Raw genomic sequence first — 23,451 nt, 5'->3', positions numbered from 1 at the left:
ACTTTTTGGAAAAAGGAGAGAGAGCCGGTATCGCTAAACTTGATCGGAACGGACCGGCCGGAAATGATCGATTCGAGTTCGACGACTTCGCGGCGGGTGACTCCTCGTTGAACGTTCGTGGAGACACATCGCGATCCGATAGTGTTCGATGACCAAAGTGCGGGTGATACGTGACATGTTGGTGGCGTACGACGGTGTGGTGTTGATATAAAAGACTGGACTTGATTGGTGCAACGATGATGTTAGCCAGTGACGCAACCGGGAAAATCATGATCTTGCTGGCGGTGTGGTTGCTGCTTCTTCGGGCTCATCGAGTGGCGGGCACCGATCATTTGGGTGAGTCATTTTCCCGTACATGGCAATTGGAGTTCTGCTGTATACATGGAAAGAACGATTTTATTCGAGTTTGAAAATTTAGTTGCAGACAGATCTGAAAATAATTCGTTGTATACTGTTAAAATAATTACGTAGGAAATTTCGAGCGTGATGAGCAATGTTACAGAAAAATTTTTACATTCCAGCGACCAGGTTGGGTGCCCTACATAATTTTTTTTTAATGGTCCAACGAAATTATTACAGATCTGTATCTAGCTAAATTTTTAAATATTGTTATATACTTTAGCAAAATTGTCCTTTTTGCGTAATTTTTGTGTGTGAGAAAGGAATTTCCAAACTAATCATTAAAAAAAGCCATTTTAGTCAAATCGGTTGAAAAACTGGAAAAGTGATTTCAATCGAATTGACTGGAAAGCGATTTAGTTAAATTGATTGAAACTGTGATATTTTATTTTGTAGCCTATGAGATATTGATTAAAAGTCTTTATCTCGGTCTTCATAAACAACTGTCAAAAATAGACAGATTTTGCTGCAGTACTATTTGAAAATTATTATTTTTGATCTGATTGGACTGATAAGTATACATTTATCTATAGTGGACAGTTTATTTTTAACTATATAATCATACGATACGTGTATAATGCAGTCCTTAATTTCCTCTTGTCATTTATTATTCCTCAGCCGCCATTGTGGGGTTATTCCTGTTTTACGCTTCTGTTTAAGGGTTACATCATAATGAGATGGTTTTCCACCTAATTTTACTTAGTTTCTGATATTCTGATGTACGATTAAAAAACGAAATAGCAATAGCAATTAGTTAAGCAGTTTAATTTTGGTACTTTATCGTACTCGATAAGATGGAATAAGAAGTAATAATGTCAGATATATACTATAATGTATACAGTCGTTACTTATAGGATGCACTATTTTATATATAATGTAAAATAACTTTATTTTGTGATTTTTAATGTTATATTTTTTACTTACTGTTTATTATTTCTCTAAAGCCGTGAGGTGGGTGGTGCTCAGCGAGCAGTATGAGCGGCAATAAAATTATGCTCATCGCGCTCTCTGAACGCTCACGCTTTCACGATCTTGGAGAAATTATAAACAGAAGGAAATAAATAAGAAATATAGTATTAAAAATTATCTATAATATAGTTACGTTATTTTATATCATGTATATCATAACAAGTAAACACGTTAATTTATCTTTCGTCAATTTTTGTTCAGTGAGCGCTCAGGAAGCGGTTTGTACTGAATACATTCATAGATTGCGTTCAGAAACTTCACCCAGGTGTGGTGTTTATCTAGATATCATTTTATCCCTATATGGTTCACCGAATGTTAAACAAGCATAAGATGATACCTGGGCGCACCCGGGTGAAATTTCTGAATCAGCTACACATATACCTATACCCACCTACTACCTACACTATTCTTTCTCCCTTGCGCGCGCGCACAAACACACACATACATACATATGCTGAAACAAAAACTTATTTAATAATATATATATGTATGGTTATGTTGGCTGCGTACAATGGAAGAAATATTAGGAACAGAAGTATTAAGATTTCAATAAGTGTTTATTTCAATTTATTAGTAATAGATAAAGTAGTAAACTGTGTATTGTAGAAAAAAGAGATACTTTTTAATCCAAAATTAGATTCAAAATAGCAACTTTCAGATAGTGCCACAGCAAAATCTGTCCAAATTTAATGTTGTGCCTATAAAGATCTTTTGATCAGCATAAGCTACAAAATATCACAGTTTTAGTCAGTTTTACTGAACTTTTTCCACATATGATTAATGTCGGATCTTTTCAATTTTTCAATGTCGTTGAATATGTGAAATGTTTGATTTATGACCGCAAGTTGGTCACAAGTGCGTTCGTATTGTACAAAGTATTCTTACAAATTGACGTGAACGTTTTATATCAAACAAAAGATAGTAAAAAAACGGCTTTATATTGAAAAATAATACTTATTTTTACAATTTTAATGCTCAACAAATAGGAAGTAGAAAATCCTACGGCCATACAATTTTAATATTTTGATTGTTCTTTAGTTTTTCTTACAGTCTCCCTCTCTAGAAAATGCAATAAATGGAGAATGCTTTATACTTATGGCCAAGACTGTGCGAATATTTTGTATAATTTTAATAATTGTGAATTAATGCTCGCGAGAGAGAAGCATACACATTTGCGTGAGTTTATTGTTTTTATAATTGTGATTGAAATTTGGTTCAGATGCTATTTATTTTCATATAGATCATATTTATTTAATTGAAAAAATATATTTATATTGTATTATGTATATTATAATCATATAGAACATATATTTAAAAAATTGGCATAAATATTTTAGAAAATATCAAAAATTATATTAGTTTTAATTTTTGTGCTTTGCAAAACGATGATTATTATTAAACGATTCGCGAACTTTTTTTGCAATGCAATTTCTAATTTTTATATATTCTGAAATAAGATAATTTACTTACAATATAATATATTATGTTAATAAATGTTATTTTATTTGGAGAGACATATTGAATTTTCTACTTGATTATTTGCTGTTGAAATGGTAACACACGGAGAAGTGTACCGCAAAATTGTATAATGTTTAATGTTACCTCTCTGAAGATTGAATGTGGAAAGTTAAAATTGGCCATGTTGGATTATGTCCTTACCTATTTTGGACGGAGGCAACTGCCACGCGGAGTAGCAACTCCATATGCATATAATTAAGAGATTAGAGAGCAAATTGCCGCTCGGGAGATGTTACATGTCGTTCATGTTTAGCCTCCTCTTTCGTGATGCCTAAGGCGTTGCGCGCAGTCCTGCAATAATTAGCCTAATCAAACTTAACCGCATTAAAGTCGATATCCCGTCTCGTGACAACGCGACGCGGGTCGGTCGGTATTCGGTGTCTACGATCGTTTTGATTCATGGAGTAAATTCCGGGCTCGATGCGCTATAAATCAAGGATCATTGTGACGCGTGAATTAGTTGCAACCTAGCTGCTCGTATAATTAATCTAGCACGTAAAATCGTTTACATATAGATACCAGTTGTCAGCCGCGTTTTATGCCCGCGATGCGCGTGCGCTCTGGTTTGCGATTGAACGAATATATCGTGGGATTTGTAAGAACCGTCCGGTTATATCCGGCTACTGCTGTGATAATTTACGACGGCACGTATATCGCGATCGCCGATTTGTTGGGGAATTAGTGCACTCGTTAATAATTAATGGAAAGAAACGAATCGATTTCCGCAAACGTATTATGTCTTAAACAATTTTTGAATTGTTTTTTTTCAAAGCGACGTGAAATATAACAGGCTTATTTTTAAGCCTCCTGCCGGTTGAATTTTAGCGGTCGGAATGTTAGCGTTGAATCTGAATCTACCGTGGAATTTTAGTAGGTATACAAAGTCGAGAAATTACGGCTCGAGAATTAAAATTATAGCAGACATTTCAGTACGTGAGTGTTAATGGATGTAACGTTACTTAGGTTAAAACGTAATATTCCGCAATGGATAATAATTAAAAGTTGATTAATCCAATTTAAATTTTCTGGAGCGAGAAAATTACTTGTATTGTGCATGAATATATATTACTGAAAGAAGTTGAAATTTTCATAAGAATTATTTAACAATGGTTATTTAATAATGCATTTCTGTGTATAAATATATTATCCCGTGTTATTATCATCAGCCGTACTCTGCTGAAGTTGGTATACAGATTTTTGGTTCGCGGTTCACCTCTCCATTATGATCTTCTTCCGTGCTGTGCTAATGCACTCGGGTCGCATTTTGATCGTATGTATATAACGCTCAAGCTCTAGAAGTGCTCGGCGCGGTTATGTATGTTGAAATGACATCATCGATAGATCAGCGGTACGATCGTAAAATTAGTCAGACGTAGGTGCTAACGTGTGCGAAAAGAAGGGGAGGAAAAAGAATAAGATGAATAAGGGTGGACAGTGCATTTGCGCGCGGAGTGGTGCGGAATAGCCGCAGGAAGAAAGCGCGTAATTACCCTCGTAAATCTATCGGATGTTTTCGAAGGAAGGAAAGAGATCGGACGTCTCCGGCGATGGCACTTTATCGATAGTCCGCGCGCGGCGGTCGTTTAGTCTCGCTCGTAAATTCTTATTATAATTGGCGCGATTGCAGCAACGCGCCCTCGGAAATCGCGATCGGCGACGATTCGCGTTGCGCGGCAGCCTTGATAGTTTGAAAAGTTGCCACCATCTCTATAAATTGTGCGAAACGATGGACGCCCGCGGGCTTTACGTACGGTTGAAGTTTTACACGATTCACGTAAGTTGCAAAAAAAAGCTAGGAGGAGGAACCGGCGGTGTAGCGAAGGTAGAACTTTACCTCGTAACGAGAACATTTGGCTTTAAAGGGCTCCGCGATGTTACGATCTGTAGAAAAAGTTGCTAGAGTCGATAGATGTTCGGAAATGGTATATAGGTCGTCTTTTAAGGATTATTTCGATTAGTTGCGCATCGCAACGAGAAATGTCGTTGCGCCGGATTGAGGATAGGAAACGGTTCGTCGTTGTCGTGTAACTGGCGCAAGATTTCCGCCGTACGAGAATGTCTTATATAACATAATCTTGATTATCTTGCTCGGATATCTTTGCCGTCTTCTACTATAAATTGTACAAAATCTGTGCGAAATGAGGTCACGAACTGCAAGAGGAAAATGCGCACCTATCTGCATTTCGCCGGGAACAATTCTTCCGTGGCTATAATTCAGCGCTGCCAGCGAAAAAAAGAACGGACAAGTCGTAATTTTCACTCTTTCGCGAAATAGATTCGAATATTTGAAAATTAATGCAAGATATTTTATATTCGCAACCGTCGCCATGCGATGAAATACGGGTCGACCGGCTTGTGCACTTCGTATCGAAAGCGATGCGTGTGCAGTTTGCAAAATTTTTGCATTTTTTTTTTTCATTTCGCTTCGATAATAATTCGATATCGTTACGATGCGCGGCACCGTATTGTATATTGCGGTACAAATATTGCATGAATTATAGATAATTGATACTTGTATATAAATAATATTCAGGATGAAAATAATTTTCCTGATATTTACGAAGTATACAATGCAGCAAATTGTCCTGAAATCGCTTGCAATCGATTACATTAATTTATGCATAATTGTGTAGTGCTTACGTACAAAGTAAAACAATAGATCTTCCATATGCATAATTCACCGCTTCCTAGAACAGCTTTGGGAATGTGATTAAAGGCTTTTCTGTTTTGGCTTTCATTTTCGTCTTTATCGATATTTCGATTGTCTTCTGTGTCGTTCACTTTTTAATTCAATAGTTGCAATTTTTGCAAAAAAATAAATTAACAATTTTTAACGCTTTGCACTTTCAAAATCGTTGTTTAAGGAATTCAGGGCGATTTTTATAGATATTTTTTTTTAACCCCCTTCACCTAGATCTTTTTGACACAAACGAAATTTTATCCGAAGTAAGAAGGCGGAGTTCGGTTTTTTTCCACATTTTTTTGAAAGCCTAAAACAGTAGTAAAAAATTTGGGCTGCAGGACAGAAGGAGCAAAAAAATTTAAAATAACTATCTATGTATATTATATCAAAATTTTGTAATTTTATTTATTGCGTTTTTGTTTGATTTTCGTTAATAATGTTTTGTCTGTATATATATAGCGCGCAGGGTGGTTTCATGATTGATACGATAAGCGTTCTTGTCATGTTACGAACACCTTCCGTATCGACACCCTCTCTCTCTCTCTTTCTCTCATCCTCTCACATTCAATCTCGCACATTCTTTTCGGGATAAAAGTTTCGACGGGAGAGCACTTCGTTTTCAAGCTTTCCCATTTCCGTTTCCACCCCAGTCGCCTTACGGTCGCCGCAACAGAACGCCTATTTCTCGACTCTCGATTCACCAAGTCGCATAAAGAGTAGGTAGCTGCTCAACTACGGTTTAGTAGCGGTCTACATTTCGCAGAAGTGCATTTACCTATTGTTTGGCTGGCTCGTCTTTCTTTTTCGAGTTGAAAGCTTGCCCAATCTACATATCTGACGGGGCCCTCCCCCTCGTGTAAATATCCGGCGTTGCACGCATGCTACCACTCATCGCTTCTGCATCCGTTATTTGTAACGTTGAAGTTACTTTCGTAATATCGACGGTTGTGATTTCAACGCGTCGAGTCATTGTGTGAGATTGTATCCGTATTTTTATTTAGAGGCGAGTCTCTTGCGGGTAACGACGCGCGTTACTTTTGAAACGAGCTTGTAGAGTACGTACTGACATGTATCGACTTGGTCATTTCTCTTTTAGATAAGAGTGCACTCAAGTTATATACGTAGCCACATGAACATTTTCTTTTTCCTACTGATTTATCTATACGATCAGTTGTACACGCTGTTTTAGTTCTGATTCTGTGGAAAAATTTTTCCTTTTTAAGTTCTTGAAAACAATAGGTAGAGCCAAAAGTTGTGGTTGCTTTGAAATTGTGATCTTGACGAGATAAGCCGCATGTTTTAAACATTAGGTTGCAAGAGGTCAAAGTTCGGTTGATGCACAACGAGTGTTTACGACGAAGTCGCGGTAACTAGATTCGTGATTTTGAGATGATCGAAATCCGCCTGTACAAAAACATGGCGGATTTCCCTTTTCACTTTGCCTCGTTTGTATTTTGCGAAATACCATTGGATGAGAGAGAAACGCGAGAGATTTTCGGAGCACTCGAGAGTTTGTCTGGTCGGTCTGTCACGTTTGTATGTCACATAGGCAAATTAGCGTAATTTTGGTCAATCGGAATTTATGCCAAACTAACCAGATATAAACGATATTTGTTTACGTATTTAGCGGTATGTAGTAACACCTACAATAGATAGATATAATCCGCGACGCATGTAATTAATGTGAAATTATTCGAGCCACGACGATTCGATTTACGCGATGTTTCTCGTCGCGTTTATCCCTTACAATTGATGAGGTGGCGTTCGTAACATGCGGATAACTTTGCGAATGGAGCATGTATCGGGGATGTGCCTGGGAGATAATTATTAGCCGCTAATTTGCAATCGTCGCCATCTGTTTAATGGCTATCGTATATGTATGCATGTAGCATACTTGATAATTTATTAACAATGCATGCATAAGTACGCGTGATATGCTCGTCAACAGAATTCGACGAATAAATTCTGTAAATTTTGTCTCGCAATTACGCAATTATTGGAAAATCATGATTTCTGCGAAATAATCTCGAGGTACTTTCATTAATATCTCTATATTTTATATATTGCTTCTCTTATTTTCAACTATTTTTATATAATGATAAATATCAATTTAATGATTTTGACGTGATGTAGGAAAAGAAGAAAACAAATATAGGAATTTATTATATGTGTAAATATTCATTTCATACCTATTGTAGATTTAGTTCGATTTAATTAATTAGATAGATGTTTTAATTAATTAGAGGCAATGTTTTAAATTTGTATGATACGATGAAGACTAATCTATGCATTTTAATATAATCTCCGGCTTACAACTTAGATCGCTGTTAATTGAAGAAGTTGACACCGACATGCGGCTTCTAGGGATCCAAATTCCGTAACTTTTGTTAAATAGCTCAGCTCAGTGACGCTGCAGCGAATTCCTCAATTAGGACTTCCAACTTAGAGATAGCTAAAAAGATTATGTGCGGTTCCTGATGTTTTGGCTGAAACTGTTTATCACTTTCAGCAAAAGAATTCAGTGTTATTGCTTTATTTTAACATACTGCCGTTACATCTGCAATTATTTAAGTAAAAGCGAAAATGTGATAGCAAATCGTGTTATTTTTGAAATAAAACATCTGTATCATTATATACCATTAACTATTACATTTTATACCATATTTTCTGTTATTTGCGTTATATTCCAATGCATTATTTCGTAATTTCCAATAATGCGATTGTAACATGCTATGGAAGCTCACTGTATTGAATTCACGTGATACAGTTTTAAAAGCTGCATTATCACGCTTAATGCTCATTTGTTCCACGGCATTGGTAGAAATTGAAATCTGAAGCTGCTGGAATATCTTTTCGCAGGACAAATTAACCAACACCAATCGTTTTATAAATCGAAGCGCACTAGATAACCGCGTATCGCCATTTCGTGTCCATTTTACTGTAAGCCATATGCGAATTTATTGCCACTATAGATCTCGACAAGCTTTTCACGTAGACATACCACATATTTACTCTGCTGCTATTTATTGCCACATCGTATCTGTTTAATCAGTTTCACCCTAATGGCCAAAAGTATTCATCAATAATAATTATCTCAAAAATGTATAGTTTACAGAATAAAAAGTGTTTCACGAGTAACATAGATTTTTACTATTATGGATTATGTGGATCGGCTTTTATCGGCTTTCGTCATCCGTCAATATGTTATATTGAAAACTACGTCATGATTTTATAAAATATAGGTAACTTATATATATTTCATATACAATGCATTTTAAGTTACAGTGCATTTAACGCAAAATTTCTAATCGTTTGACGATGTATTGATAATACGACAGCATCTAAAGAATAAGTTATGTAAATATATCTAGATCTATATGTAAGTATACCTACTCTATTGTAAAGCATTAATATAAATTTTAATATAATGCACTTTTCAATACTTGTTAGATATTTTTGTTAAATTGTTACATATATGAGTCACTTATATATCGTCATTTTTATGTGGAAGAGTTTGTAGAAAGAATTAGGTGCAGCATGCGGGCGGCGGGAATCGGGGCAGCAACTTTCCGAAAACCGGGAAGAGCAGGATGGCGCAATGTTGCCGCCGGTGCAACGTTGAATCACGGCTGCATCTGTCGTATATTAGTTTCCATTTCAGTTTCCAGCTATACGGAACTCCCGAATTTTCCTCTTTCGTCTCGTGCACGCACTCCACACTTTGCCTCATCGCGAAAGCGGTGATGAGAATGTTTCGTGGCGTCATTACGTAACTACTTGCAAAAAAATATCCTACATTGCAACTGCTTAATTAGAGGTACTAGTGGTCTAATTATGTTCGGAGAGGATCCGCGGAAAGTAGGTAGTTTTATGCACGCACAGAGAAAGAGAGAGAGAGAGAGAGAGAGAGAGAGAGAGAGTCCCGTGCAAAATTTCATCCGGTTTTTTCCGCCATTTACCGTAGCGACTAATTTTTGGGTGCAATTTCGCGCGAATGTGGTAATTTACGTTTCTCTATTATCATACGAACAAAATCGACAGTCGCTTAGCGTGAACAGCAATAATTGCAAATGTGAAAAGAATTCGAAGAACATATTTGTTATAATAGAAAGAAATTAATCTATTTTTTTAAATCGTCTTTTCATTTACTTTTTTATCTACTCGTTATTTTTGTACAGCAGAATATACTACAACAGACATATTGATAAAAGAGATTAGCTATTTATCAGGTCAGGTATTTTAAATATCTTCGACAAATTTTGTTAGAAAATTAGAGCTCTTTCTTGATCGATTCGGTCTCCAAGTCTTATCGAAAGCCTCTTTCTTTAGATGGAATTTCCGTGTTAACGGTTTCATGTATATTTTCCACATTTATACATACGTGGTGGAGTATATATGTACCATCTGTCATCTGCTGCAGCAATCCCATAGAAACTTTAGATATTGCTACGGATAAGTCCCCAAGGACTAATATCGTTGTTTCTGAATGCCTTTAATAGTTACTGTTGCGACTACTTTGCCGTGAAAGGTCCACATGATGACACTTCCATGAAAGGAAAGTCAAGGTAAAAAGCATTATAAAGGATCATCTTTTTGCAAGATTATAGCGCGTGAAAAGAAACAGAGATAAAGTTCTTATTGTATATAGTGGATACGAAATATTGTTTAAGCCGAAAATATCTATGACAAAAATTTTTAGAAAATTATTTAATTTTTACATTTTTTTAAGCACATGTGCTAAGTTCAAGATATACTAAAGCAAAATTATTTTAAAATTATTTATTTGTTTAATGAGATTTCGAGAATGACATAATAGATGATATAAATTTCCACTGAAAGATTCCACGATCAAGCACGTTTTAGATTTTTCCTATCGAGAGACGTTTGAAATAAAATTACGTGTTCCATCTTTGACTTCTCGACGTTCTCAGCAAAGAATAACGTGTATTTTATTTCGCAGCATCAGGTACATTCAATGACGTCATACATGTAGATTCAATGACAACGTACATTGCATGAATGTGAATGAGAAAAAGGTAGTAGAGGCACAGAATTTCTTTGAAGAGTACTTCCAAGTCCGATGAAAATGAAATTAAGAAACTAGGAGAGATTGGACTACCATATTACACTTTCTCATGAGAAAATGTACATTGTCTTAGTATCTCAGTTCGCGTCTGCGAAATATATTTTAATAACTGCATGAAAGAATGTTCCTACAGTTCGCGAATTTACATTACTACGTGTTGTAAGAATTCAGGGAATTAAAACAATTTATTCTGCATATGGATCTTTGTATTACTAATTTTACTTAAACAAGAAAGTAAACGGGCAATTAGGAATCGGCGTTGTAAGTGTTGCTTAAATAATAATTGATAGACATTACTGTCTAAAGAATTGTATTTATATACATTTTCACAAACAATATCACGTTTTAACTAAATTCTAGCCATTTTCAGCACTGAAAATGGCTAGAATTTAGTTGAAACATTTGTGACATGAAAATACAATTTTTTAAACATCAATGCCTATCAATTATTTGAGCGCAAAGCTTACAGCACGATCGATTTCTAATTATTTTTATTTACTTTCTTATTTGACTATTATTGACTTCAAGAATCTTTTTTTTAATGCTTGATTATTATTAATTTTTATTTTTTTTTTATCTCGATATATATTATTTTTTTTTTTTTCAAAATTGGATAAATTTCAAAAATTCACTTGTAGTTTTTAGTGCCGTTGTGTACAAATTTATGGATAAATAACAAGATGGTTTGCACGGCAATGCACATTTTGTAAAAAATACAATAGTTTATTTGTTTTTGTCTAATATTTTTATATTGATAAGATATATATTTTATTTTTTAGAACAAGACTATAAATAATTTTTATTGTGTTATATCGCTTTTGCACATACATGAGAATGTAAAAGAATACGGATAATAAAAATCAATAACCGTGTTGAAATTGATACCGATTAAATTATAAATAAAATAGAATAGTAAAAAATAGTAAAACCTCTGCTGATTCAGTGGTTAGTACGATTAATTAGTTCGTATTATTTTTGCTATTTTTATTGAATAAGATTTTTGAAATAAAAATATGATATTGCTGTTAGATATACTATAGATGGACATTCAGCTCATTTGCCAATATTTCGATTTCACGCTTCACGAGATAAAAGAATGTACAACATTGTATGGTCGTGCTTGTGTCCTGATTTTTATACTCTCTTCTTTTTATCTATAAATAATATCTTACTCTTGTAACAAATACATTTTTCAAACGATGTTACTCTTAAGACAATTATAGCAATTTTGAACAGATTTTTGTGAAAATAGAAATTATTATAAATAGCTAATTTCATTCTTTATACATATAATTTTTAATAAAACACGCATAAATGTATTTTAATATTTTTCATATTTTCAATTACATATAAATAAATGTTTTTTGACAATATAACGTTTAAGTGCGGTTTAAAATTAATTTTGAAGTAATTTAATAATAATATACATATGGTATATGTACATTACATATACGTACATATTTTTTTCATTTACTGTAATGATACATAATTACTGCTAATTATGCAAATGTTTGTAAGCGTGACGTGAAACATTCAGGAATTATAGTAATTATGAATAAATGGTATGTGCCGATATATCTTCGTGAATACCACATAAATTATTTAGATGAAAAGCATCAGTGGAAATATCATGAACGTTTTGGCCCTTGTTATAAGCATTATTTAATATTACTGGTATAATATAAATGCTTATAATTTGGAAAATGTAAAAACATGAAATATATATGTTACATTGCTATAATATGAAATTCTATAGCGTTTACAGAATAGAATGAATTAAAGCTGACATAAATATATTCGTATCAATAGAAAGGGCTTCACTTTATTTAAATAAATTTACAATTGTTTTGGATGAATTAAATTAGAAGTAGAATTAAAAGCGTAATTTTTTATTACTAGACATTATATTAAAATAATATGGATTCAATTACAATATATTTTGCATAACTTGACATTTCAACTAATTGAAATAATCCTATTTTTTGTGAAAGCGGATCTGAATGCTTTAATAATACTAAAGTTTTATAAACTGCGCGCCAATAAAGTTTGTTGAACTTGAAATGCAATTGCAAATTGAAGCTGAAATTAATATTTTAAATTAGATCGATCGTCTATTTTAATAGACTAAGCCAATACATATTTTAAAGCCTGTAAATAGTTTATTGCGAAAAATATTACCTCAGCCAAGCTTTAAACCTAAAACTGTCGACTGTCCATCAGGATAGGCGTACCAATTCGACTTAGGCACGTGGAAATATTTATCGCAATAACTTAATATGTATTTGTAAAAAGTACTTAATGTTTGTTTGCATAAGATCAACAAATGATTTGTTTGAATTTTTCTGCAATTTTATCTTCTACTTTTTTTCTAAAGTTCGTTGAAATAGTAAGAAATGATAGATTTCTGTTTTGGCTACGTGCCATGTGCGAGGAAACGATATGGGAAAAGTGGAAAGTCACTGAACAGAAGGTAGAATATTTCTATATTTCTAAATTTTGTATTAGTGAAATCTTAACTGTTGAACTTATTGGAATTAGCTTATTGGAAATTATTAACTTAGTGGAAATTCATGATTGTAAAATATATTGGACCTTGTCTCTGAATCATTTACCTTTCTTGTAATTTCTCAGTGGATCTTATTTTTACTTTTTTTCTTATTCTTTTACGAGATTATTATTTTTTAGAGATTTCTCTCATTCTTTGAACATCTATGAGTTGTGTACCAATTTACAAATCATGTTGAGATTTTTAAAGATAATTTGGCAATCGATGACCATTACAAAATTACTTGAAATTAGAAAATTGAATAACGTGTGAATTATTTTTACGATAAAAATAATATCAAATCGAATTATTTCTTTTTTATATTTCTCTGTAAGATTGTAATTGGAAGTTTAGCTGACAGATTAAAATGAATCGTTATATCAAATATATAACGTGATAGCAAACTCAAAATGTACGAGTCATTCCACATGTAAAGGAAAATTGGTCTAAATGCGGGTAGAAAAAGCGTGCCTGCGTTATAAATCAACCTTTTTCCCAATGGAGGGGTACTCAACTGAAATTTGCCATCTGGATGCCCTTTTGATGCAAGGTTCATTATCTTGCTTTCATTTATGTTGAGAAATAGGTTCTATGGTATACAGTGTGTCTTGAAAACGTCGGAATTATATATACTAGAGCCTTTCTTCGGCATTTTAAATATTTTCTCGAGTAGAAATTATTTACCATGAATGTGTAACAAAAAATTTATGATATTTATTTTAAATATAATTTTTCTACATTGGTATTATTATAATTATATTATAGAAAATAATTCTGATAATAAACGAGCAACTGAATTTATTTAGGATTTTATAGATTAGTTTAAAAAACTAGAAATGTTAGCTTATACCTATTTTTAACGTTCTTTTAGTATTTGCTATCTATTTGTGCAAACGGAGGAAAATTTGCAAAAATAATATCAATTTCCTAAACATTTAGTTTAATTCCCTCTTTACTTAGACATTCCGCGTTTGGGAAAGTGTCCTGCTTTCTTTCAAACGTAGGATGGGATATCTTTAGGACGATGAGGCCTGAGATCATGAAATAGCGTAGCGTTTCAGCAGTTATCCACGGGATAAGGATTTCTACGAGAGTAACTCGCGCGCGCTAGTGGTTCTAGCTTATTCGTAATCCGTGAATAATGAGTTCCGCACTCGGGATTCTTAATCCCATATTGTGCGTCTCCGTGGGTCGCGAAAGATCATCTCATTTGAGTATCATACTGGATTATACTAGGTATACGTACACGTGATGATCCGCGTAAAAATACGGAAATACAGATGGTTTATTCGATATAAATGTACGATGTGAATATACTTGCATATTTATACAATATTTCTGTAAATTGCCATCTCATATAAAGGTGAAAGCTTCTTGAAAATGAATGGACTCGATCTTTTATCTCTCTACTGTACAGATATTCTTTTTCTGAATTCAAAATTACTTTTGGGCAACTCTCTTTATGTTTGACCTCAGATCGTATTACGCTGTAAATTATATCTAGGGGGATTTTGATATATACTTTACCTTTGAAACACATCGGAAGTACGTTTTCGCTCGCAAATCGGATTCGAGCGCTTTAATATCGCGTTCATACTTAATCCAAAAGTAGCAAACTCCATCTCGACGACGACGCTTCTTAATCCTTGCATTATCCTGCGTGTCTACGGGTCAGGCAGGCACGTCCTTTCAAGCTCTTATCCCGGTACTCGCGGAGGGGGGCGGAGCATTTCATAAATCCTGGTGCAAAAGATAAGTGGGCCCTGAATGTCTCCCGTCCCGCTTTCTTGGCAGCGGTTCATGACCCACCAGAATCTTCCTGACATTTTGGAGCGATAAACGAAGCGAGAGCTACGATCCCAAGTCGCCCCAGTTTGAAATTAAAATCTCGATTAGCATCGAATTCTGTTCAGCACGCGGGATGATGCTCCACGCCTCCCGTTTTATGTTGCTGAAAAAGTTGATTTGTATGATATCGTTAATTTCAGTAAAGTATTTTCTTAAAAGAGTTATAATACTTTGTATATTTAAATTTAGACGCAGATTAATAGCTTTATTTTAATTTGACATTAATTAATTTTTTTTATAAATTACTGAAAATTCAACTTATGTGATAATCTTGTTTTAATGAAATATTCGAAACAATAATTTTTTACTGTTTACAATTTTACTTTACTGTAAGTGATGTATGATGACGATATCAAGCTTTTCAAGTAAATGAGTATACACACCTGCTTAAAATTAGGTTGCGCTCCGGTTACAATGCTCATGAACATCATTTGTTTTTCTTTAACATTGATAAACATTAAGAATGAAATGATTCCAAGAGCATTGTAAGTGTGAATCGGATCTTTAAATCAGATGTTTTTTAAAATAGAACGAAACAGAAGCGCATTATAGAAAAGTGCAATTAATATAGCTAAACAGATTAGGTTTATAGATTTTCGTGATAAATATTAGGTAATACATGAGTGACAGGACAAAAAAGAGAGAATGACGCAATGATATTCATAAAAAAAGAGTCGGATTGCGTCCAGTCCATTGGTTAGGCAGAATACCGGTTCATAATTGTCCGCACGATATGAAGCCATAAACGCGATAAAGAGCCGGATGTGCTTCAACCAACCATACGGAGGTGAAACACGAAGCGTCGACGTAATCATAGGCATCGATCCGGTTTCTGGAGCACCGTAAAGTTACCGAGTATCTCTGATGTCCTGACACTCGCCACCCTCGAGGCTTCGTAAATGTTCAGCCTGCAATTTGCGAGACATTCGTCGTTATCTCGTTGAGCGTTTTGCATATAAATGATTGTACCCGCATTGCCCGCTGGACGATTAACCGACTATTTGTTTTGAAAATTTCAACGCTGTTCTGAGAGATTTACGAGGTTCTTTCGAAATTCGTAGCGTCCTACTTTTGAATATAACGTGATGGATCGACTTTATAAAAAAAAACTTCACTAAGCTATTATTTTCTATGGTGCTCTAAGAATTATTCGGGAATAGATCGAATAATTAATACGCTATTTTTTTCAATATTAGGTAATATATATATTATGTTAAACTCAGTGATACTTACAATTCGTAATACTCTTGATTGAGAGAATAATATTCTTGAGTATATCTATGATTTAAAGATATCTCAATGATTCTTTTATAATATATAGCTGCTAATTCCAACTGATCTCTTATGTAAGCTTTAAATTAAACGGTTCTTATTAATCCTCGTAATATTTCAATCGCGAAATTTATCAAGAACTTACTCTCTTTGATATGCTTTGGTTAAACTCTCTAAAATTTCTTAAATAAGTGCGGAGATTAAAAAAAACTTTTAATTATTCGAAAAAAGTTATCAGAATATTTCTTTTTAAATAGTGCCAAAAGATATTGTCAAAGTTTTATAAAGTGTTTATTATGTCAGTGAGGTTCCATTTCAATATTATAGTATTATATCTTTTCTTATTATCTTTCTATTTAAACCGAGATCAAGTAAAAAATTTGCTTTTTTGTAATTTTTTTCTAAGAATCGATTCATGAAATTAATTTCATTTTACAGTTACGTATTATTTAATTATTTGTTTATAATTGATTTGAACATTTATTTTAATTGCTTTTTTTATATAAGAAATATTTTTTCATGCTTTGGTCCTATTTTCAATTGTTGTATGTTTTCCTAACTTTGTTAGTTTCTTTAGCTGTGGCCTTTAATATGTTAAAAAAATATTTAATAAAGAAATTTTTAATATTAGTATTTAATATCACGATTTGTACCCGTTTTTATTTCTTAGACTTTCGATGTTTGACATGTATGGTCGCATATATGTATATATTGCGAACAAAAAAATAGAAAAGCGAAATCTTCTCATAAAACATTATATTGTTAGATTTCTCCGTTTGCATAAAATACAATATACCTATATACATATCTTATTAAATGAAAGGAAGAAGCCTGATGGAGGAAAACGCGAGGGATTTGCAAGTACTCAGGATAGGATAATGTAGAAAACTTTGAGAATACCTAATACAGTTGATACAAGCACAACACAAATGAGAAGGACAAAGTTAGCGCGAAAGTTACAATCACGCTAAGACTTTGTTCCAAAAGTAATAGTTATATCGTCTTGCTGGTTGTTAAACAAATTCCGAGAGCCGGCGGCGTTCCATACGTCGACGACGACCGGTTACAACGATGCGCCGAGGCGCAACTTTAATTCTACTTACGCTTTACCACGCAACGATAGACACAAAGTGCAGTCGGTACAACGCGAGAATTATACATAGCTTGGACTCTAATTATGTTATACGCTGTGTGTAACAGCGAGGCCACGTGACACGAGCGCATTTTATCCTGCTAAAACTCTATAATGCCGATGCTCATAGCCGAATGAACTGTGGAATATTTACTATGCGATCGTAAATCCGTTTATTAACGTTTTCCATGTTCACAGCGTTCGTTACTTTTATTTTTTAACATTAAAACTTGCAATATTATTTATCATGCTTTTTTGTTTGCTTTTAAAATGACTTTTGCGCATGGCTTTACTCCATACGCAGTAGTTACAGTTGCTTCTCTCTAACTCCTCAGTTAATCCTCAACGTGTCCAGCAAATACTATTCCTATTTAGTTTTTAATTTATTATCTTTCTATGTAGAGAGTATTAAGGTTGTTAAGACTTCATATTGTGTGGTCATTAAACATTAGTATTAAAAAATATATTAAGAATAATCACATATCTGTAATGAATGTAATATAATCAGGAAAATTGCGGGGACAATTAAATTATACAAAATTAAGTTAATTAAATTGATAAAGAAGATTACATTAATATCGCGTGACACAATTACATTATATGACAAAAATTATACGCTGTCATATAATTTTTGTATCATATAATTAATTGATTCACGTATGATGTAAGAGCAGAGTATGGATTTCATATCGTCATGCATTTATGTGATTATTTTCACACACGTAGTTTCATTTGCGTTATCAGATCTTCTGGATAAAGCATACGTCGTCGTTTCGCCAATGAAATCAACCAAGTGCGAGTTCGCTAATCTCATTGTAAGCCGGAAAATCGCCTCGAGGCTCACAAACCTCGAAAGATTAACACGCACAGAGCAAGGAAATCCTGACAACGGGAGTTTCGCAAGTTCGTATCAGTAAAAAATTAAGTGACCCCGAAAGTACAAGTAGAAAATATAAATGAAAAAAGGTACATGTATCTATAATGATATGTAAAGTTTCATCCTATCATTATTGCTTGGTACTTGCAGAAAAAAGATAGAATGAAGCTTACAGCGCATAAGCGTGAGAAACGAATGCAGCCAAAGTATATAATCCTTCGTTGATAGCAACAAAAATATAGTGTTTATTAGAATTTTCTAATATTATAGGGTTTATTGAGAGATATTATCGATGAAATAAGTTTTTCAAACCAACAAATTACTTTAACTGTTTATATGTGTACGAGGATGGGCATGGTCGGTCGGTGGTGTCGCAAGCATCCCTGTGGCTTGGCCATCCTTGATGCGGTATGGGGTCGACGGCAATATCCGTTCAACGTTGTTAAGTTGGGTCGGAGACTGCCCCGATTGCAGGCATTAAAGTGCAGAGCAGCGAAGCGGTTTACGGCTTTACTAAATCAAATTTAAACTCATGATAAAGTATGAGACACGCGTTTAATGTATAAATCCTGAGCTTGATTTTGCTTGTTCCAATTTTCAATTTCTCCGAGATATTGGTAATAGCGAGTCATGATTTATAAAATCAACAAGTAATACTTTTTAAATTTTCTTCAAAGCAACGTATTCCGAGTCAGTTTTCCGAAGATTTTTTTGCGTTAAACTCTGCTATCGATAGAATTATAATAATTGCCTTAGCACATAAGAATTTCGAGCAAATTGAGGTGAAATTGGCTAAAAATGATGTTTTTTGGTCATTTTCAACATTTTTATGACAAAACAAAAAAAAAAAGCTTGTTTCTAAATAAAATCTACGGCATCTGAAAGTACAATTCAAAAGCTTTCAAATAAATTTTAGTTTACGATCGTATAACCTATTTTCATGAAGTTATGGTTATTTGAATTTTAGATCTTCTGCATAATCACACGTTTAATAAAAAATCATTTTTCTTTCTTTTCAAAGTGCCATAGTACATATCTGGAAGATTTTTTGCTCTGAATGCGGTACCGTTATCAAAAATTGCGTAACATATATCAGGAATTTTAGTAAATTGACGTGTTTTTTATCTATGTCATTTTATTTTATTAAAAATCCCAATATATAACGTAGATTCTGACAATGTTATCGCGTTTAACGTGAAAAGTTTTAGTGGTGTCTATTATGGCACTTTAAAGAATAAAAAATGATTTTTGTTGTACTGTTTGATTATACAGAAAGTTTAAAGTTCAAACAGCTACAATTTGATGAAAATAAGACGTACAATAACATATTAAAGTTCATTCAAAAACTTTTGAATTGTACTTACAGATACTACAGACTTTATTTAGAAACAAGGTTTTTTTATTTTGTTGTAAAAAATGTTGAAAGTAACCTTAATTTTGACCTATTTTATTTCAATTTATTTAAAATTGTATGACGTGCTATGCTGATTCAACATCGTGTTCAATGTAAAACAATTTTCGAGAAATGTACTTTGAAAAGAAAAAAAAACATTTTTTGTCAAACAATGTAATTGATGAGATGTCATGTTTTCTGTTGATATAGAAAAGATTTTGAGATGGCATGATTTTTTTATGTATATGTATGTATAACGAAGTTTTTCAATATTAAGATTAGAAACATGAGTGCTTACATGAATATATTAATTAAGAGAAGTGCCAGTTACTTTCAGTAATAACCGACTAGGTAACAACACAAACAAACTGAAATATAACAATATTTCCCCTCAGTTAAATTAAATCTTCACTTTGATGCTATTAACATTTTAAAATCTGTAAAAACTTATTAGGAAAAACATAGTTTTAATTTTTGATTTTGTGGATAAATTACAACTTAGAGAAACATATATTTTTACATGTGATTGTATAACATCTCAGTTCTTTTCATTACTTGCAAACATAAATGAGGATTTGAAGTTTAAGTGTACTACGATGTTAAAAACACTCACGGCTTTTAAAGACTAACAAATGAACGACAGACAAAAACGGAGAGAACTAGAGTTTTATTGCAGGATTTAGAATCGCGCTCCTCATTTGTAGTATACACGTTCACGCAATTAAACTACTTCTCTACTTCGCCGAGCTGCCGCTTTGGAACAATATCAATCGTACTGCAGCAAAAAAGATCTCCGTGGCCGCGAGGCGAATGGAAAAGTTTATCGGTCGGCTGGATAGAGCCATCCGAGGGCAGATGGTGTGAGAAGAAGTCCACCATTAGTCTTCTCGACGTTTCCATCGCGAGCGACCAATCGTTTTCTGAGAGACGCTTCGACTCCTTTAAAACGATCGATTCGTGTACGATGATGATTATTATTATCGTTCATGGTATTGTCGTTATTACTGCGACCATTATCGTCATAATAATTTTTTCTCACTTTTCTGAGTAATATAATGATTGCCACACCAGCAGCGTAGCGACATACTCACGAGAGTTACCAGCTTCGTGAGATTTAGAGGGATGCTTAGCCCGAATCGAATGTTACTCGGACGTAAACTCACCGAGGAAACTTTCGTAAGTGGGTAGTTTTCCTGAGAAATTACTTGCATCAGTCAGTCGTAATCACTATACTGCACGGCTCGCTAGAAATGTAAACGCATCTACTAACTCACCACTTGCAATATTTCCCGTAACACAATAGCTTACTGTTGTCCGACAATGTTCCGTAGTTAGAAAGTTTTTATATTTCTAAAGATTCGCAATGATTTTGCAAGAAGAATTTATGGTTGGCCCCGATATCTATGTTTAAGAGTTACAAAATGATCTCGAAAATAAAAAATACTGATTTTACCGTTTTGTTTGTATTTTGTCTTTATACGAGTTTTATATTTATATGCTAAAAGAACTTGTTGAAATAGGAATGATTTGTTTGCCATCGGTGAACAAAAATTTGACTGCATTGATTACATGTTTGATGTATGTTTCGGGCATTTTGATATTTTTCGATTATTGCCGTCCAAGTTTGCATTTACCGTTCACCACGTAGATAGCAAGGGGATAAAAAATTCGAGAGCGAATCTAAGGGTACAAGCGGAATTGTGATAAAGAGGCACGAAGGGGTTAAATATATAGAGACACGAGAAAAGATGGATCGGAGATAAAACAAGAGCAGAATGAAAAAAATTGTCGGGTAGAGGACGACACTAGCGAGGGACGGAAGATGATGGCAGGACGCAAAAGATATTATGCATAATGCATGCACGTGTATGCCGTACACATAAGTAATACGTTATCTGGCATTAGCGAGGTCATAATCGTAAGCCGCGATTACATTGGCGGGCATTGCATAACTCATACCATGCCGTAGCGTGCCAAAGATTCGATCCTGTGCGATCATTCCTGATCGGTATTCCTATTACGTGAAGCAAATATCCGGCGAGGAGCAATTTGCTTGTGAAATATCCTATGCAAAGTACGACGCGAATTGCCTGGGGGTAGATTATTATATTTTCAATATTAATAAACCGCCGCTTGTACGATGCTTTATTAATCGGAGTGACTTTTTTTGCCATGTACGCATTCGTGATTGAAATTATATCTTGCATGCAATGTGTATCAGTTAAATGATGATACATTAAATTTAAATATATTTAGTTTGATTATTATTATTATTACTTATTTCAGCCTCAAATTTTCAGTTGGCCATTTAAAATGCAATTTGATCGGTTTAATTAAAACTGCACTTTTTATAAAATATGCAGTTGAAAAACATTTAAATTATATGAATAAAGTAATTTGATTATAATATATTTATTCTTCATAAAATAAATTCAACAAATGATACAAGTATTTTTTTGTTACGATTACTAATATTTGCATATGCAGAAACTTGAATATTTACTGATAATTCATCAGGATAAAAATTAATTCTGAATTAAACAAATGGTCAGTAAATATCAAGTATTCTTCATAAATTGACCATTCTTTAACGAATGAATTACAAGTGAACTGAGAGAAAAATGTAAATTTCTCAATTTATCGAGAAAACCCTTTGTATATTCGCGTGATGCGATATGTTAAGCTGTTGTGGGCTCGCTGGTTGGAAGCCATGCACGCTCTCATTTAGCTGCTCATTCATTCGAGCAACCAAGAGCGAAAGGTTACACAACGCGGAATGAGTTCAATGTAGCAGATCGGTGGTAGGATAAAGGGATTCGATCAGTTACCCCCTGACACCCGCCCATTTTCCATTTACCTTCGTGCGACGGGAAACGTCATTACTTTCGGCAAACAAGTGGCCGAACTCGCGGTGGGAAAGCCTCGTGTCACTTTGAAATATTTATGGCGCAGTCTTTTACGTCGAGCGCATAAAAGAGCTTCACTACAAAAATGACTCTCGTCAATGTCGTCTCCCTTTACGGTTACTGTGACCGTTACTGTCTTGCTCGGATTGGTTCTAGGCCTTTCGCGTGCATGGAATATATTTTAGTATCGCAATTACTTTGATTGACTCTGGGCACAAACTTGATCGTAAAATGATCTAGGTATACAGTTTAGCGAGTGATGCCCATATATCATTCTACACAATGGATACTGTATGGGATCAATATGACATTATATTGTCGATAATATAACGTCAACATGTTGACAATGTAAATCAGCGGCAATCAGGTATTTTCTCTTGCCGTCACAATTATGCAGTTGTATAATTATTACGCACCAAGTAATTTTGACGTAGATGATCGATTGGCGGTAGTAACGAAAGATCGATTCGTTGATCTGCCAATGAGAAGCGTATCGTAACACGCTCGGCGTAATAGGACCATAAATCGTACTGGATTAACCGGGATGCCAGAATTTAAATGTCGGCGCTTGGTGTCCCGGAGGGCTCAGAGAACATACGCGACAACTGACTGTGTATACACGTGAATGTTAGCCTTCTTTGATCGATGAGGCTGCAGGACAACAGCGTTAGGATAATTCTGAATGCTTTTGCTACATCGTAGATTTCATCAAGTGCGAAATTAGATCAGTTTATTTCCTATGAAAAAAAAAATAAAATCTTTTGCAAAGATGGATAGAGAGAGAGAGAGGGGGAGGGGAGAAGGAGAGAGAGAGAGAGAGAGA

The 23,451-nt window shown here is 34.0% G+C and overlaps 1 protein-coding gene across 1 annotated transcript in view; it reads left to right on the top strand.

Annotated features, from left to right (window-relative positions):
* Nucleotides 1-236: 236 nt before the first annotated feature.
* LOC108778742 (uncharacterized) overlaps nt 237-23,451 on the top strand; it is a 175,637-nt gene continuing 152,422 nt past the window's right edge. The window contains exon 1 of the mRNA XM_018545995.1: nt 237-336. Within this exon, the coding sequence (XP_018401497.1) occupies nt 237-336 (100 nt within the window). The remainder of the gene's footprint in view (nt 337-23,451) is intronic.

This window comes from Cyphomyrmex costatus, unplaced genomic scaffold (genome assembly GCF_001594065.2).
Source record: "Cyphomyrmex costatus isolate MS0001 unplaced genomic scaffold, Ccosl1.0 scaffold51, whole genome shotgun sequence".
NCBI lineage: Eukaryota > Metazoa > Arthropoda > Insecta > Hymenoptera > Formicidae > Cyphomyrmex > Cyphomyrmex costatus.
Note: the sequence above shows the minus strand (reverse complement) of the source record. Positions and strands in the feature narration are given on the sequence as shown.